The 19,173-nt window shown below is 45.9% G+C and overlaps 1 protein-coding gene across 3 annotated transcripts in view; it reads left to right on the top strand.

Annotated features, from left to right (window-relative positions):
* Positions 1–19,173, top strand: part of LOC310779291 (phosphatidylinositol-binding clathrin assembly protein) — a 135,449-nt gene that overhangs the window by 104,323 nt on the left and 11,953 nt on the right. For 2 of the 3 annotated variants that reach the window (XM_083639815.1, XM_083639814.1), the window contains exons 13-15: positions 2,044–2,163; positions 14,390–14,521; positions 17,063–17,093. In XM_083639815.1, coding sequence (XP_083495941.1) covers positions 2,044–2,163; positions 14,390–14,521; positions 17,063–17,093 — 283 coding nt within the window. The remainder of the gene's footprint in view (positions 1–2,043; positions 2,164–14,389; positions 14,522–17,062; positions 17,094–19,173) is intronic. The other variant, XM_083639816.1, reaches the window with a different exon arrangement.

The raw sequence follows: 19,173 nt of genomic DNA, 5'->3' as shown, positions 1-19,173 counted from the left end.
TCCATCCGTGCATCATTCGCATTTTCTTCCCCCGTCAAAGTTAACGCTGTGAAGCGGGTGTCTCTGTGTGAGAGAGAGAGAGAACACCGGCCCGACACAGTCTCGACGCGCGGCGCACTGAGCTGTGAGCTCGTCAGTCGTAGGGTAATTATGTGGTTTACCCATAAACAAGCACTGCGACTGTGTGTTGACACTGTAATCATCTGAAGAAACCCATCATTTATTTATTTCTTTTTTATTGAGCGGTGAAATGTCAGCCAAGGTCCAGCAGTCCTGTTCCCCTCGTTTTGTCGGGGCAGGAGAACGTGGGCTGTGCTGAGTGACATCTACCAGGAAGAGACACACGACGTGACATACTAGCTCTGATATACGGTACGTCCCAGCTATTTAAGAAGAGAGGGGGAAAAAAACACAACAAAAGTTGACATTACAGCTCGCTATCATCAGCTAGAAGAATCGACCATAAAAGAGTAGCTCAAAGATGCAGTGGGAAGCGTCGTGAAGGCAGAGGAAGTATTATGGGCTTTATGACGGGGGGATAAAAACCAGAGCCGTTGTTAAAGAGAGTTGGGCCCAGCTCCAGAGGCAACGCTGCTTCTTTAAAGCTTAGATATCAGCCTTTCACACTATCAATGGCTCTGACACCGGATCAGATACAACTGTCCCTTGTGCCGTACCAAAAATAGCACAATGGATACTTCGCTTTCGTGAATGTCCAAGACTGTACCGCTGCCAGTTTTTTTTGTTGTTGCAAAATTCAGATATCGGATTTTCGGTTGTGGCTCATTAAAAACTTGCCAGATGACAACATTTTCAAACGGCTGGACTGCTAGTTATATATACACTGATCAAGGTGAGGTGTTAAGTCGTGTAAGACAGATGGGAGTAGAGTAAATCTTGTAACTCTATTGGTATACCAGTTACTACGGTACATAAAGATCGAATCTATTTCTTGGCCTTAATATGTTTTGACTAGATGTATGTGTATCTCCTTCATTTAAAGTCTCCATGATATGAATTCCCATTACTTTTATGATGTTGTGTCATGGGGTCTTTCATGTTGGTCAGCTGCATAATGAGATGTCATACCCGACAAATTTCTCCAAATGGTTATGATTATCTACTGTATGTCTATTATTGCTAATCATGGTGCACTGTTTATTTTCTCCAGTCACTTGTGTTGTACGTTGTTTTCTTATGGACCCCAGGAAGAGTTTACTCTGTTCTAAATACCCAGACAATCCCACCAGCCTGCGTAGAGTCCCAGGCCTCTCAGCGGCGGCCGTGGAGCCAACATGGCTGCACGCTCAAGGCTGCAATGCATTAGTTTGACAGGAGGAGGCGCAATCATTAGCAGAGGTTTTTATCGGTGTCAGACTGCGTTCATCTGAATCAGTTATGAATGTCTCACCTCAAGTTATTTGCCTTGTAAAAAGAGAGGTACAGGGAAAAGCTAGTCCTAATGCAGAGGCCACCTGGCCACTCCCATCTCTGTCATTTTGACATGACAGATGACGTGCTTATCTCGACTTGTACAAATTGTACCTTGCACCGCAGGAAGGAGTCCTCGAACCAGGAAGTTAGCGCTTCCTGGTTCCCTCGTCTGGAGCTCAATGGGGTTTTTGCACGGGGATTTTTGGTTCGATGCCTGAAATAACGTCTGTGTTTATGAAACGGCCATCTTTGTGTTCGGCAGGATGATCTTTACGAGTGAACACCACGTTTATGGTTTTTGAAGTGTGAATATGATTTAAAAAAATAAAAAGATCACAGTTTGACGCACTTTTGTTAACCGCGGACCTTTGGTTATTTTAGGCATCTAACCAAAGATCACAAAAATCCCATTGAGTCCCAGACAAGGGAACCAGCCAGTGCTAACTTCCGGGTTGGCCTCCAAAAATACCTCATCCCTGCAGGTGCTCTCTTGGTCACCGACTTCACAAACCCCTTTATGATAACGAGTACATTTCACGTATTGTTCCTGACGACTCGAAAACGTCCGACTCGGGGCTTTAACGAGTCGTATTTAAATGCATCCCTCAGGAATGGAGAGCCAGCCTCTGCAGCAGACGGCAGCCATGTCTGTAGATTTCGATGCGGTGTTTGGGAATAAGACCGCAGCAGCAGCAGCTGCCAACAACGGCCTACAACCTGCAGCGCCTGGTAAAGCCCCCCCCCCTCTGCCTCTGGAGACGGAGCTCGTCTCAAACTAAACCCTCTTTGGCTTTGCCCGCGGCAGGGTCACAGTATTCCACTAACCCTCTGACTGCCGCAACGGCAACTTGTGGCCGCTCCTCCTCCTAACACTGGGTGGGCGTCTCTAGCTCTCTTATAGTCTCTAATAATGACGGCGACTAAAACGCAACGGCTTACGAAGCAGAGTCGAGGCGGGTCAGTTCACTTTTAATTTCAGTCAAATCAGGAAGTGGAATTGCTGTGAAAACGCATACCTGAGAAATCAATGGGCTATCAGCAGCAATTTGGTCTGTTCTTTCTGCTTAGATTTTCAACTGATTGAATCAGAAGTTAACTGACCCCATCCCCGTTGTAAACCGCTTTTCTCCTCTTATCTGCAAAGTCTTGAGAAAGTATTGACAATTTGATCTTTTCCGGGGCTTAAAAAGTTTGGGTCTCTCTTGTACGAAATGGTCTGGAGAATTGCCATGCTTTCTGATACTCCTACCTGCGCCTTTCTATGTGGCTGTAGACCCACTGCCTATGATATGTAATACTAATCATTGCAATAGGGCTTAACTGCCAGAGATATTGTCCATCCGCTATCGGTATACATCATTTTGAACACCAACCAAAATCTTCAAATGAAATTCTGCAAAAAGTTCTGATTTCTGTGTAATGTGCAGGAACCCAGTCCACAGCGATATTTTAGCTTTCCTTGTTGTGGTCTCCTGCCAGTGAGGCTAATGGCTTCAGAGCGATGGCTCTGATTCTGAAGTGTTGCAGTGGGACTTTGGCGCTGGGCCTTCTCATTAGCTTACTCTCTCTTAACCTCTCATCGACTGACGTAATCACTCTCCCTGCTTCTCCACCCGACACTTTCTGGACCGGAGACACTTGTGCAACGCATGTCATTTTGGGGGCACAGCAAGTTATCGACCGCGCCGAAGGAGGCGCGCCGATCCCCCACAAAGGTCGTCTGAAGCTTATTTGAGTCATGCGGAGGGGGAAGCACACGCCTCAGAGGAAGCCGTGGGATTGACTGTTAAAGTGACATTTAATTACATTCATGTTGGTCTATTATTTAACATTGATTTTCTGTCAGTGGGGATAGTTGATGAAAAATCACTTTGTGAGTAATGCAAAGATATAATATACAGCATTTCGGGACTTTATTTGCATAACTGTACCGATCCTTTATGTGACATTTCTGAGCAATAATTTGGATGCACCGTGTTTGTTTATGTCTCTCCAAAGCGTGATATGGCTCTTTAAAAGATGAAAACAAACAAACAATCATAGGTGTAGCAGGTGTGTTTACTGTTTTTATCTAGCTGAGGTCATTTCAATGTGCACAGGCAGGGCCGGTTCCAGAACAAGATGACTAGGGATGCATCCAAGATAGGCAGGGGTGCACATGTACGGGCCGAACCGGGGGGCCGGCCTTTGGCCACCCGAAAAATTTGACATGTTATTTTAATATTTCAAGTGTTTCAAGTGCTTTACTGAAATATTTGGACCATATAATGATAATACAATTATCTCAACCTTAAAAGGTTACATATAGGTGCCAAAAAGCCATAAATTCACATCAAAGAACAAAGAAAAACAACAATTATAATTCAAGTTTAAACAGTAAGTGTGCACCTGCAGCATTTATTTAATCTTTTTCTTTTTTTCTTCTTTTTTTACCACTCTTTTCAACTGAGCATGCAGACAATTAAAATAAGGGTGCAATGCGTGCTTTTGCACCCCTGTAAAACCGGGCCTGTGCACAGGTTTAGGTGTGTTTACTGCCTCTAACTATTAACTAACTGAGGTAATTTCAACGTGCACAACCGGCTATCCATCAACATTACTGGAAATCTGCCCAAGGATTAAGCAGCCAGCTGTTTTCCCCTGCCGCCTCTCAGCATGTCGTTAAACATCATTTAAGATGAATTGGATCAAAACAATAGCTAGATCACAAATCATATCTGAGTCTGAAATCGTTTCTTTCTATTTTTTTTTTATCTTATATCCTCACTAAAATGGAATGGAAAAGACATTTTGCTTTGTGTTCATTTTGAGCTGAAAATCATCGTTCTTCTTGGGAGTAATAGTTGCCTCTTAATGCTTACCATTCACAAACGGAAAGCATTGTTTTGTGTGTGTGTGTGTGTGTGCATGCCAGCAGATATGCTCCGAGTCCACAGTGCAGATTGTGTGTGTGGGGACCGCCTTGCTTCTGGCTTGCGTTGGCCTTGTTTAACCCGGGCGGTCCGCCTCCCGGGCCCGGCTCAGTAGTAGCAGCAGTGGGGACTTGGTTGGCTCCAGTGTGCAGCCTGCTTTGGGCTCAGTAGCAGCAGCAGTGGGGACTTGGTTGGCTCCAGTGTGCAGCAGCCTGCTTTGGGGCTTTGTGCAGACTTGACTATAAATAGAGCGAGTGTTGAAGCTGCCACACTACAAACTGCCACGACACCATCTGGACATGCTGGCAGCACCTCACACAAAATATCTGTGCCCAAAAGCGCGGGTCTCTCCTCATATCCGAGTGTGCTCGTGTGTTTGTCTGTATTTATACCGCCATGGTCTGGCTGAATACTCTTTTCCGATTGGCCCGGCAGGTGTGCGTTAACGCAGTCTACCGCACGCGTAGTTGGGCGTTCTAAATTCATCCGCTAGCACATTATACCATAAATAACTGCTTTGAGGCTGTAGCCCGGTTGAGTCAGACAGCCGACTAGAGAAACGTGATTTCCCAAACTGGATAATTAGCACACACGAACCTGCCTAGCTCAATCTCGTTATAACTAAGATATCTGCAGATCCCCCCCCATGGGCAGATTTAGCTACTACAGTACAGCCTCGAAATCCACGTGTATTTTTTAAGCTAGTAGTAGCATCGTGTCACCTCACCGACGTGGTTGTAAAAGGGACTAGAATTATTCCTTATCATGAAAACGGTAAGCTAATGCTTTTATTTTATTTTATATTGTTGGCAAATGAGCATGGTATAGGCGGGATAATCAGCTTGTAGGTGTGCGTTGAATGGTTTTACTTCGCCGCCACATCGTGCATTCAAACTGTTTAGCACACACCTACTCGTTGATTATTACGTGGATCTACCACGTGTATATTTCTACATGTCACACTGGAGCCGTGTGTGAGTCTCTGTGTCTGTCCCCGTGTCATCTTGTCATTTCACTGTCTCTGTGTCTGTCCCCGTGTCATCTTGTCACTTCACTGTCTCTGTGTCTGTCCCCGTGTCATCTTGTCATTTCACTGTCTCTGTGTCTGTCCCCGTGTCATCTTGTCACTTCACTGTCTCTGTGTCTGTCCCCGTGTCATCTTGTCATTTCACTGTCTCTGTGTCTGTCCCCGTGTCATCTTGTCATTTCACTGTGTCCCATCTGTCTGCTTCCACTCATCCGTTTTGTTTGTTATCGCTCATGCCATCACACTCTACCCTCCCCCCCTCTCTCTCTCTCTCCTCATCTCTCCATCACACTCCCCTTCCCCTCTCCCTCTCTCTCTCTCTCTCTCTCTCTCATCTCCATCACACTCACCCCTTCCCCTCTCTCTCTCTCTCTCTCTCTCCTCATCTCTCCATCACACTCTCCCCTTTCCCTCTCCCTCTCTCTCTCATCTCCATCACACTCACCCCTTCCTCTCTCTCTCTCTCTCTCCTCATCTCTCCATCACACTCACCCCTTCCCCTCTCTCTCTCTCTCTCTCTCTCTCTCCTCATCTCTCCATCACACTCACCCCTTCCCCTCTCTCTCTCTCTCTCTCTCTCCTCATCTCTCCATCACACTCACCCCTTCCCCCCTCTCTCTCTCTCTCTCTCTCTCTCTCTCCTCATCTCTCCATCACACTCACCCCTTCTCTCTCTCTCTCTCTCCTCATCTCTCCATCACACTCACCCCTTCCCCTCTCCCTCTCCCTCTCTCTCTCATCTCCATCACATTCACCCCTTCCCCTCTCTCTCTCTCTCTCTCTCTCTCTCCTCATCTCTCCATCACACTCTCCCCTTCCCCTCTCTCTCTCCTCATCTCTCCATCACACTCACCCCTTCCCCTCTCTCCCTCTCTCTCTCTCTCTCTCTCTCCTCATCTCTCCATCACACTCACCCCTTCCCCTCTCTCTCTCTCTCTCTCCTCATCTCTCCATCACACTCACCCCCTCCCCTCTCTCTCTCTCTCTCTCTCTCTCTCTCTCTCCTCATCTCTCCATCACACTCACCCCTTCCCCTCTCCCTCTCCCTCTCTCATCTCCATCACACTCACCCCTTCCTCTCTCTCTCTCTCTCTCTCTCTCTCCTCATCTCTCCATCACACTCTCCCCTTCCCCTCTCTCCCTCTCTCCTCATCTCTCCATCACACTTCACGAGGCGAGAATCGCCCAGGCAACTCCTCCACATCTGCTCTCCCCTCTTCTCCTCCTCCTCCTCCTCTCCCCTCTTCTCCCACGTCCTCTACCACGCACTCGTTTTCTCTCGTCTCTGCTGTCTCCTCCGTTTCCTTCCTTCTCTTCCATCTTCTGTTCTTATTCTTTATATCTAAATCTCTTTGTCCGCTCTCTGTTAACATCCTACTGTACTGTAGATGTGCTTTGGTTCGTTGAGAGTTCCGGGGGGAAATTGCTTCTGTTTTTATTACAGAGTGAGTGAGTGAGTGAGTGAGTGAGTGAGTGAGTGAGTTCCACGTTCATATCTGAGAGATATCTACGTTTCTCTCTCAGCTTCCTGGGCATTATAATCTCACTACTATAATCAGGAGCGCAATTGCTCAAAGACGAGCACGCACGCTATCTCTAGTATCCATAAACGACGTTCCAATTCAATGGGAGATTGTTGCCTTTATTCCTCTTTTTTATCATATCTGTCTATTATCAGGCTATATCTGTTCTCTTCTCCACTCTGTTTGCCAATAGACCTTATTCGATTGACGTCACTCACATACGGGCACGCCCACCGCCGCCATATTGTTGACATAACGCAGCAGCTCTCAAGTGACAGCCTATGTAAGAGCAGCGTTTATAGGAAGCTAGCCGCCATTAGCGTTACCTGTATCGTTCCAATTGTGTTCGGATGGTGACCTGCGTTAGCCATGGCTGTAGTAATGACAGCAATAAAGTCCCCGTGGTTTGTTTCTATCTCTACCGTCCACAGACGTGAAGGGAGCGAGACAGAGGATACGTCAGCAGCACAGGAGATGTGTGGATAGTTGGGAGAGACAGGTGAAACTTTCTGACAGCTCCTCACAGCAAAGTCTGTTCACCTCGTTTTTTCTTTTGTTTATTTATTACAGGCATTAACGGCAGCATACAAGCAACAACTGTGGGTTTTTTATTGCGGTCATCACTATCGCTATTTTGTAATGGAACAGAAACGACAATAAGGCTGTTACTAGTTGTCAGCTGCAGGACGGTATGTCAACAATATGGTGCCATCCAGGGTTAGCGAATAAGGTCTATACTACGTGTTCCTTTTGTCCAGCCAAACTCAGGACTACTAGACAAAACTCTTTCATTTCTAATAGGAGATTGTCTTTTGTGACAGGGACTGGTGTTTTGGGTAACCTGTAGGCCAAGGTCATTTTTCAGATTTCAGATTTTACAGAATATGAAAGTGCAGATTGTAAGCTTTCAAATGATGTCGTACATTGAAATCTGAAAATAGTTGAAGATATGCTTATTTGAATGTTTGTAGTTTTATTTTCCAAAGTGTCATGCACCAAATGTGGCACCCCGCATGGGCTTACAAGACACTACAATCATAACATACAGGAGCAATATAAAAGAAAGAACAAAATATGATAGATCTCCAAACATGTCGGACGGTAACAGATTTTAACACCTCAAACATAAAGTAGCGTCCTACGCTGTTGGTGTTTGTACTCCTAAAAGTAACATTCAGAGACAAATCAGCCTGCAAGTTGGTGAGCAAGCTTAGTTTGCTCACAGATTAGATGTAAAGTTTGTAGTGATCTTAAAACTTTTTTATACTGAGTGTGTTCTTCAACATCTAAACTTGGGTAATATGGGGGGAAAATAGTGATTACGGTATTATTATTTTCTTTCAAAAAACAATCTTGATTTGTGCAATTTCACGCTTGTCTACTCGTTACGCCTTTCACCAGACCGTGTCACATTTCCCCCTACTTTTCATTGCTTTTGTGTGTTGTTTTCCTGCTCACATCCTCCTCCTCTGAATATCTGATGCAGTCTCTCTCTCCCTCTCTCTCCCTCTCTCTGTCTCTCTCTCTCTCCCTCTCTATCTCTCTCTCCCTCTCTCTCTCTCTCTCTCTCTCTCCTCTCTTATATTCTGTTGTTCCTACTCCTACATCCTTTCCTCCTTTCATTCTATTGCATATATATCTATAGTCTGTTCACTAACACAGACAGAAAGCGGAGACTACAGATCCTCTCTCCATCCTATTCTTCATCATTTGCAGTTATTTATTTGTTTTCCCTAATTTAAATATCCATCTTGTTGCTGTAAAATGCGACTCCCACCGTTACCAAATGATTCCTGGCATGAAAAGTCAAAGCCGCTACAGAAGATGATTGAGGTTGACGGCAAATGCAAGACGTTTGCTTGCAAAATGCCACCACATTAGATAATGCAATCAGCTGAGCACTGAGTAACAGGCCTCCTTCTACAAATGTCTCATGTTTTGGATCCACTCCATTCACTCCTATTGACTGTATCCGTCCTGCTGAAACATCTAACTCAACTCAGATGGCATTCCCCTCCCCTCCTCTCCCCTCCCCTCCCCTCCCCTCCCCTCCCCTCCCCTCCCCTCCCCTCCCCTCCCCTCCCCTCCTCTCCTCTCCCCTCCCCTCCTCTCCTCTCCTCCCTACTCTTCTCCTCCCCTCCCTTCTCTTCTCCTCCCTTCCTCTCCTCTCATGTCCTCCTCTCATGTCCTCTCATGCCCTCTTCTCCCCTCCTCTCCTCTCCCCTCCTCCTCTCCTGGCCTCCCCTCCTCTCTTCTCATCTCCTCCTCTCTTCTCCCCTCCTCTTCTCCTCCTCTCCACTCTCCACTCTCCTCGCTTTCTCTCCTCTCATCCCCTCTCCTCTCCTCTTCTCCTCTCCTCCTCTCCCCTCCTCCTCTCCTGGCCTCTCCTCCTCTCTTCTCCTATCCTCCCCTCTCCCCTCCTCTCTTCTCATCTCCTCCTCTCCTCTCCCCTCTTCTCCTCTCCTCTTCTCCTCCTCTCCTCCTCTCCACTCTCCTCGCTTCCTCTCCTCTCCTCTCATCCCCTCTCCTCTCCTCTTCTCCTCCTCTCCTCTTCTCCTCTCTCCTCTCCTGGCCAAGCTCATTTAGTTCATTACAGCATCCTCTTTGCTTGCTTCATCGTCTCCTCCTCTCTCCCAATGTTCTCGTTCTCTCGCTGCCCTGTGGTGTGTGTGTGTGTGAGTGGGCTTGTTTCAGTCTCTCTCTTTCTCTCTCTCTCTGTCTGTCATCCCCCTTTCCCCTTTATCTCTCTCTCTCTCTCTCTCTCTCTCTCTCAATTCAATTAAATTCACTGGGCTTTACTGACACGGTGCTTTAAAAGAAAAGAAATGGCCCAGGTTGCCAAAGTATTTCATCACAGTGACAATAATGGAAATGCCAACAATAGGAGGGAAATTAAGAGTCAGGAGAGTCAAAGGCAAAACCCCTCTCTCTTCTACCATGTTTCTCTTCCTCTCTCTACCTCCTGTTCTCTCTCTTCTACCTCCTGTTCTCTCTCTTCTACCATGTTTCTCTTCCTCTCTCTACCTCCTGTTCTCTCTCTCTTCTACCATGTTTCTCTTCCTCTCTCTACCTCCTGTTCTCTCTCTCTCTACCTCCTGTTTTCTCTCTCTCTACCTCCTGTTCTCTCTCTCTCTACCATGTTTCTCTTCCTCTCTCTACCTCCTGTTCTCTCTCTCTACCTCCTGTTCTCTCTCTCTCTACCTCCTGTTCTCTCTCTCTTCTACCATGTGTCTCTTCCTCTCTCTACCTCCTGTTCTCTCTCTCTCTACCTCCTGTTCTCTCTCTCTCTACCTCCTGTTCTCTCTCTCTCTACCTCCTGTTCTCTCTCTCTCTACCTCCTGTTCTCTCTCTCTCTACCTCCTGTTCTCTCTCTCTCTCTACCTCCTGTTCTCTCTCTCTCTACCTCCTGTTCTCTCTCTCTCTCTCTCTACCTCCTGTTCTCTCTCTCTCTACCTCCTGTTCTCTTTCTCTCTACCTCCTGTTCTCTCTCTCTCTACCTCCTGTTCTCTCTCTCTCTCTACCTCCTGTTCTCTTTCTCTCTACCTCCTGTTCTCTCTCTCTCTACCTCCTGTTCTCTCTCTCTCTACCTCCTGTTCTCTCTCTCTCTACCTCCTGTTCTCTCTCTCTCTACCTCCTGTTCTCTCTCTCTCTACCTCCTGTTCTCTCTCTCTCTACCTCCTGTTCTCTTTCTCTCTACCTCCTGTTCTCTCTCTCTCTACCTCCTGTTCTCTCCCCTAACGTTTCCCCATCTTACCCCATCTTTATGTCTGCCCCTCTCTCCTTCACTCTCTGTCTGTCTGTGTCTCTGTCTGTCTGTCTGCCCCCCCCCCACCCACCCCCCAGGGTGCAGCTGAGGGCATGGTGAGCCACATTGAGCTCATGCAGTCAGGAGCGCTTAGTGAGGTGTCGCTTGGCGGAATGGCCTCTAGTCTCCCGCCTGGGTGGTGTTTGGACCTTCGGGGCAATCACGGCACAAACGCCACTCAACCGGGACGCCGGCCGGCTTGAAACAAACGCACATTCCCACGCCAAGCACAGACCGTTTAGCCGCGGAGCTGACAGGTTGTGTTGTGAAAATGTCGCGAAAGAAGAAACTACACATTCTTTCCTATTTTCAAATAGACAGACAACCAGACACAGACAGACAGACAGATAGAGATTCCTTGCTTTATAGTTCAGTTATGTTTATAACCCCTTATTATCAACACAAGCATGTCTCAAAGGGCTTTACATACAGTAACATCATCACCGTCATTATACTACATACTATACACTATCTGGATACATACAACATATCAGATACATACTGTACAGTACTGCACATTTGACTAGAGTCTGTTCATTACGATGCTACACAAACACAGCATATCTTTAGACTGTGGGAGGAAACCCACGCAAACACGGGGAGAACATGCAAAACTCCACACAGAAAGGACCGGGCGGGGGATTCGAACCCACGACCTTCTTGCTGTGATGCGACTAGTGCTAACCACTGAGCCTACGGTGCCGCCTATATAATAGAGAGCCAAAGTGAAACGTCACTTCCTGCTTTCGCCCTGTACCAGCGCTGTGAAAAAATATGAATGGCGGTGGACGGAGAATAAGGTTCACTTTATGGATCCCGTTTGAATTGTGCCACGGGGTGCCAACGCTAATTTTGTCAATTTAAAACATAACTTTGCATGTCAAGAAAGTCACAGTTTGTCGTCAAACTGAAACGTAGGCGTTGGTTTCGTAGAAAAACGACATAGCTCGTGGAAGCTCGTGGCATGTCGCCGGTCTTCAGCTTTGCCGGTAGATAAGGTGACGTCACTTAGGCGACAGTGCATGTAGTCTTTCTGATTTATAACTTCTAGTGCAACAGTTTGGCGACAAACTGCGACTTTCTTGACGTGCAAAGTTACGTTTTAAAATGGACAAAATTAGCGTTGGCACCCCGTGGCACAATTCAACCGGGATCAAAAGTAACCTTATTCTCCGTCCAGCGCCATTCATATTTTTCCGCAGCGCTGGTACAGGGAGAAAAGCAGGAAGTGACGTTTCACTTTGGCTCTCTATAGGATGCTGAAGTGGCTCTGTCATGCTGCTGTGTTTCTGCCTCTCCACCGTGTCAACGTTCCAAAGCAGCCCCAGTGGACAGACATCTGTCCGTCAGTCATTCTGTCCGTTTCCTGCCGCAGCGTTTGCCGTTGGACGCGCGCGCGCCGCGGGCCTGGACAGGATCTGTACTTGTTTCTGTCTCTTTCTCAGTCTGTGCTTCCACCACCCCCACCCACCCACCCACCCACCCCCATCTGCTAGGCTAGCAGGAAACCGTGTTTTCTGAATCTCCTGTGTCAGCACCGCTGTCAGACCTACATGGTGCTTCCTAACTAAATATTATTCCTCCCTCGTTTTTTCCACTGTCCGCTGGCTTTTTTAGTGTTCTCCTCCTCCCTGTAGTGTTCCAACGGGGATATGTCTACCCCAGCTTGTCTCGCACTCTCCTCCTCCCACTCCTCCTCCTTCTCTCTTCTTTTTCTGTCTTTTTTTATTATCGTCCTGCTCTCCCATCTTCTGCTTTTACGTCTTTTTGGACGGTGTATTTCTTCCGCCCTATTTTGGGCCTGCAAGGCAGTAAGGCTGCCATATGCCGATATGGCTTCACTTCTGGGGTTGAATTCCCACCCATACTTCACATGGTTTATTTAGTGTCTGACCTATTTATTGTACACGTAGGCTCTCGTGGAATGACAGTACCGTAAATTCCGGACTATAAGGCGCACCGGTGTATAAGCCGCACCTTCAAAGTTGACTATTTTTTTCTTATATAAGCCGCACCGGACTATAAGCCGTTTTTTTTTTTTTTTTTTTTTTTTTTTTTTTTTTTTTTGTGTTTTAATGTTTAATTACCATATGTAAGGGTTCATGCACAGAGGGGATTGTAGAGGAAGCTCCCATTTATTAACATTTCAACAAAACAACATAACACAACACCACCTGTGTTGTTTTTTACAGTGCACACAGTGTCATACAGTGTCATACAGTGTGGTGAAAAGAGGGCAAGAGAGGAAATTAAAACTTATTATAGTTATATAGGATTTATAGTTAGAAAGAGTGCTAAAAAAGAGAGTTTTTTTTTTTTTTTTTTTTGAAAAAATCCATAGATAAGCCGCACCGTTATATAAGCCGCAGGGGCCAAAAAAGCCCAAAAAACGGGAAAAAAGGTGCGGCTTATAGTCCGGAATTTACGGTATATCTTATACTCTAATTCCCTGCTGCTTTGATGTCCATTATACAGTATTATGTTACGTCGTGCTATCTCCAGTTTTGTTATGCCGAGTTATGTTATTTTATTTTGTGCTATGCTGTCTTAAGTTATGTTATCGCATGTTAGGCTATGTTTTCCATGTGTTAGCCATGTTATTTCTTCCTGTCTTAGCCGTGCTTTGGGACTCTCCACTCTCACTTTGTCTTCCTCCCTTCATCTCAGACCTACCCCCCCCACACACACACTCACACACACACACACACACACACACACACACACACACACACACACACACACACACACACACACACACTCACACCTCCAGGCCTCTACCAGCAGAGTAATATCCAACCATTAGCTGGATGAGTGCTGACATGGGAAGTTGTTAACACAGACAATTATCCACACGTGCGCGCGCACGCACGCACGCACGCATGTTTGTTAACACAGGAAATTACTCTGTGATTTGAACCAACTGCCCATGAACAAGAGCAATCAGTTTTCAGTCTTTTCACTCTCTCCCTCTCCCGCTCTCTGGCTCTCTCTCTCTCTCTCACACACACACACACACACACACACGCATATCCATAACAAATCAGTGAGAGTGTGAACATGGCAGCTACAAAGGGATAAATCACTCATGTAGAACAAAGTGCTGCAAGCTGCTGACTCAGCGATTCCAGGCTGCGTGCTGCTAGCATGTAGCCTAGCTAGCATGGGGCTGCTGTGTGAATGTGAGGGTGGAACGAGTAGACTCTGGATAGAGCTGCTTCAGACTGTCTGGAGCCTCTGTCTAGGACTCTGGATAGAGCTGCTTCAGACTGTCTGGAGCCTCTGTCTAGGACTCTGGATAGAGCTGCGTCAGACTGGAGCCTCTGTCTAGGTACATGTTAGATATGGAGCAGTTCATTAACACTCCAGTCCGTTTGAATTATGCTGAATGTGATGATGTTTGTGGGTCTCATTACCTTCAAGGTCAAATGAAGAGTAGAGCCATTTTTAATAACGATCTCGCTCGTTCTCCGTGTGTCTTCTGCTCGCCTCCATTCTGCGTTTTGCTCCGCTTCTTTCACATCACCATGGCTTTACATTTCCCTCTATCCCATATCTCAATGATCTTCTTATGTTCATCCTGTTCAAAGTTCACGCATGTGATTTTCCAGTACATGTATGACCTTTGTATGCTAGCTCTTTGGACCGTGTGTATGTGTGATTCTCTGATCTCGTGTGTGCGTCCGTTCAGGTTTTGATGCCCTAGGAGAGCTGTTGAAGCCGACACTCCCCACACACGGCGCGCCGCATCATATGGCCATCCATCCAGGAGGGAAGCTGCTAGCCAACGACCTCGACTCCTCTCTGGCCAACCTCGTGGGCAGTGAGTGGATAGACACACACACACACACACACATGAATTCATCAGTCATCAGGCAACAAATGGAAAGACACACACAGGCCATTGTTCTGCGTTCCATTTGAACTGGGAACTAGGGATTTCCCAGTTGCATGACGTCACACCCCTGAGTTGACCAGTAAAAGAGTCCGAAAACCAGCTCTAGACAGGCTAGCTATAGGACGAATCCTGACATCACAACCAGAAAGTACTTCCAGCTTTATGAAATAAAGCTGAAAAGCTGTGCCGAGCAAACGTTAATATCTCAAAAACTATACATCACATCGCTTATATTTTTGACATTATGAGTGACAGCAGAAGTAGCTCAAGGGATAAAATATATGTACGTAGGGTGCGTTCTGACGCTCCACACTGAAATGAGAGCACAGATCTACGGTACGTTACGACGACGCTCCGAATTTACGAATGGTCCAGTGTGCGCTCTGGCGCTCCGAGTGGCTATTTCCGAACGCACCCGTAGTGTTAAACTTGTGTGAACTGTCGCAATTTTAAAATGTGTGGATTTAATAAAAAAAGTACACTCAAGGCTGGCTCCATAGGGTCCCATTATAACGGTTTCTCAAACAGTACAAAAGATCATTTAAAGCTGAATTAAGGTGATAGTCTTAAAAGTGGTCACTCATTTAAAGTTGAAATGGAGTGTCTAGCTTAAAGTATGAAGGAGTAGCTAGAGTTCAAAGAGGGCGTGGTTTCACCATGAACAGCTGTTTAAAACCAACGGCGGTTGTCCCCAGAAGTATAGCCAATCCGATTCTGCTGATTCGTCCTATTGTTAGTCAAACCAGTTGTCAACAACACATTTCCCGCTAGACAGCACTGTGTATAGGACTGATTTAATGAGACACAAATAACAACACATTTCCCGGTAGACAGCACTGTGTATACGACTGATTTAATGAGACACAAATAACAACACATTTCCCGATAGACAGCACTGTGTATACCACTGATTTCATGAGACACAAATAACAACACATTTCTCGGTAGACAGCACTGTGTATACCACTGATTTAATGAGACACAAATAACAACACATTTCCCGGTAGACAGCACTGTGTATACAACTGATTTAATGAGACACAAATAACAACACATTTCCCGGTAGACAGCACTGTGTATACCACTGATTTAATGAGACACAAATAACAACACATTTCCCGGTAGACAGCACTGTGTATACCACTGATTTAATGAGACACAAATAACAACACATTTCCCGGTAGACAGCACTGTGTATACGACTGATTTAATGAGACACAAATAACAACACATTTCCCGGTAGACAGCACTGTGTATTCATAGCTTTCAAGGGGCGTTACGTGCTGCCGGGAACGCCCACCTGGCGGTCAAAAAAAAACTTGTTCATTCCGTTGCCTGCGAGTCGACTCACGCTGTTTGTTCAGCCAAAGTGCCGCATAGCCTACCTGTTGTGCTATCGGTTGCACTAAACCGACGAGGAGACACGCCTGGCTTGTGTTTTACAGAATCCCGTCGGAGAAAGAAAGGAGAAGGTTGTGGATTTGTGCGACGTGGTTCAGTCGCTGGGGGCAACATTTTTTTGCTTTTTTTTCTACCATCAAAGTACACACGTCTTTGCTCTTTGCGGCCAACATTTCATCAAAGGTAAGCTCAAGTAACGTTAACGGGGTATTAATCATTATTGTAACGTTACTTGAGCTTACCTTTGATGAAATGTTGGCCGCAAAGAGCAAAGACGTGTGTACTTTGATGGTAGAAAAAAAAGCAATTTTTTTCCCCTGCCCAGCGACTGAACCACGTCGCACAAATCCACAACCTTCTCCTTTCTTTCTCCGACGGGATTCTGTAAAACACAAGCCAGGCGTGTCTCCTCGTCGGTTTAGTGCAACCGATAGCACAACAGGTAGGCTATGCGGCACTTTGGCTGAACAAACAGCGTGAGTCGACTCGCAGGCAACGGAATCAACAAGTTTTTTTTTGACCGCCAGGTGGGCGTTCCCGGCAGCACGTAACGCCCCTTGAAAGCTATGAATACGACTGATTTAATGAGACACAAATAACAACCCATTTCCCGGTAGACAGCACTATGTATAGGACTGATTTAATGAGACACAAATAACAACCCATTTCCCGGTAGACAGCACTGTGTATACCACTGATTTAATGAGACACAAATAAGACAGAAGTGCTAATAACCAATATTTAGTACAGCTTTCACTACTGCCGATGCCGGAGCTGCCATCTTGGATTTTAAGGTCGAGGTCTGTGAGCTTCCCCCAAGTTTCGAAGTAGGAAATCAGAGTTCAGGTGACGTCAATGGGGTGTGTTCCCATCTGTGAACTGGGAAATTCCCACTTCCCAGTGCAAATGCAATGTGGCATTAGGCAACCATCTTCTCTCACTTTATGCAGTGCATTTCATCACTCATATACATTGAGCAGATGCATACAAAGACATCTGAACACACACACACACACACACACACACTCTCACACTCAGTTCTTCTGTATCCCTCTCCCTCCTCAGACCTGCAGTTCGCTGGGACCCCTGCCAAGAAGTAAGTATCTAAGTCGTGACGATAACCTCTCGGAGTTTTGCCCTATGTGTCCAAGCTGCAGGATTTCCCCACTGACAAGACAAATCTTAGTCTGTACTGTTGCCAGCATGCGTACCTACTACACTGCCTCACCTACAACAGCCGGAATCTCACACTTGAAGTCAAGACAAATTTATTAGGAAGTATTAACTCATTGAGTGCCAGCCACTTTTGGAGAACGGACGCTCCCAGTGCCAGAGTTTCAGAGCGTTTTCAGTGATTTCTCGAGGCCCACAGAATATTGTGTGATATTACTATGTAAACACCGAACACGCACAAAGAACGATGAGACTCTCTTCTATCATCTGCAAAAAAAAGTTTATTGATACCATTTTCCGTTCTTCAGTTATGAGCCGGAGAAGATAGGCTGTTTTGAGCAAAAAGACAGGTTTCAAATTATAAGCTGAGATATTCAGCCTTTTGTGAAATGAAGCATTTCAAGCACATTCACTGACTCTAGCTAATATTTTCTGATGTAGTGACGTGGTGTAGTTGTGTGGTGCCTGCGTGCCCCACCCCCCTCTCCCCCCCTCAGCTGCAAACTCCTCCCCACACTAACAAACAGCCTACACGCACCCAGTCTATTTTCGGAGCGCTTCGTTTTTGTGCGCCGGGCGGCTCCCAGCGCGACACGGAAATGCCAAACCGGACTGCAGGGAAAGGTTTGGCCCTTGGGCCGTCGGGTGCTGCCTTTCTGGCGGGTAATCGTGTGGAGAAACTATATGCAGACAGACAGACAGAGGCAGAGGAGCTCAGTCGTGGGCGCGGATTGACTGCGGTTCGCAGACAACGTCAGCTGCAGACAGAGCAATCTATATGGCTCTGGCTGCAGCATGCATCGGTTTCTCTTTGATCACGGCTTTTTCCTCCTGTTTTCCGGACCTTTCTGTAATCTGGAGAGCACTGTCGCCACCTAATGAGTCCGTAAAATAGGTTATACACCTTCAATAGCTCCCATATTTGTACAGGAGATGCCTGAGGCTTTGATCCACGTCCCACCGTCAAAAAACGCAATTGACGAACATACTCGTCCTTGGCACTCTACGTTACTAAACGAAATGACGAACATACTCGTCCATGGCACTCAATGAGTTAAGTACTTTTAAATGCCTAGGTTTGTCACAAAATGCTTTATAGAGTGTTCAAAACAAAGAGCACCACAGATGTTTCAGAAATACGGACAAGACTCTAAAACTGTTTAAATCACCAGGCGCCTAATTAACAAACATTAAGAAAACATGAAGTACTCAGTTGGCACAGAATTTAATCAGAATCTGATTTTCACCCACTATTGGCGGTTGTGTATGAAATTAGCCTCAGGGTGGTCAAGTAAATATGCAGAGAAATCCCTGATGGTGTGCTTGTTTAATTAATAATGATAACAATAATACACTTTATTTGTATAGCACCTTTCATGTAGAATTGTAGCCCAAAGCGCTTCACATTATCATAAATAAAAACAGGAAATTAAAGTTAAACAAAATTCACTACCAGTTGACATTTTGGACACGTGTTTCTTCTTCTTCTTTTTTTTCTTTTTTCCCCCCCACATTGTAGAATGCCAATAAAGGCATCAAAACTGGGAAATAACACAAATGTAATTATGCAGTGAGCAAAAAGAAAAAAAAAAGGTGTAATCCAAACTATTTTATGTATATTTTAGATTGTTTAAAGTAGCCGCCCGTAGCCTTGATTGAAAGTGATTGGAAAGAAATTCATACATACTGTAGGATCAACTTCAGTGTTGATCAAGCATTTAAACCATAAGCCTTTAGCTCAAAATGGCTTTAAGAGAATGGAAAACATTCAATCAGGTGTGTCCAAACATTTAACTGGGCGTGTAGTTGATACAAACTAACAGAGTCAAACAGGATGAACAGGATATTAAAGGTCCCATATGAAAAACAAGTTTTTCCGTGCTCGTGCATATATAATTGAGTCGTCCTTCAACCTAACAACCCATACAATGTGACAAGTGAATGTCCCTGCGTTGTTGCCGTAGCCTCCTTCCTGGGAAAACATGTGCCTCTACAAGCCTCTT

The sequence above is a fragment of the Poromitra crassiceps genome (genome assembly GCF_964638095.1).
Source record: "Poromitra crassiceps genome assembly, chromosome: 7".
In the NCBI taxonomy this organism is placed as follows: Eukaryota; Metazoa; Chordata; class Actinopteri; order Beryciformes; family Melamphaidae; genus Poromitra; species Poromitra crassiceps.
The sequence above is the reverse complement of the archived record's forward strand: the minus strand, read 5'-3'. Positions and strand labels throughout refer to the sequence as shown.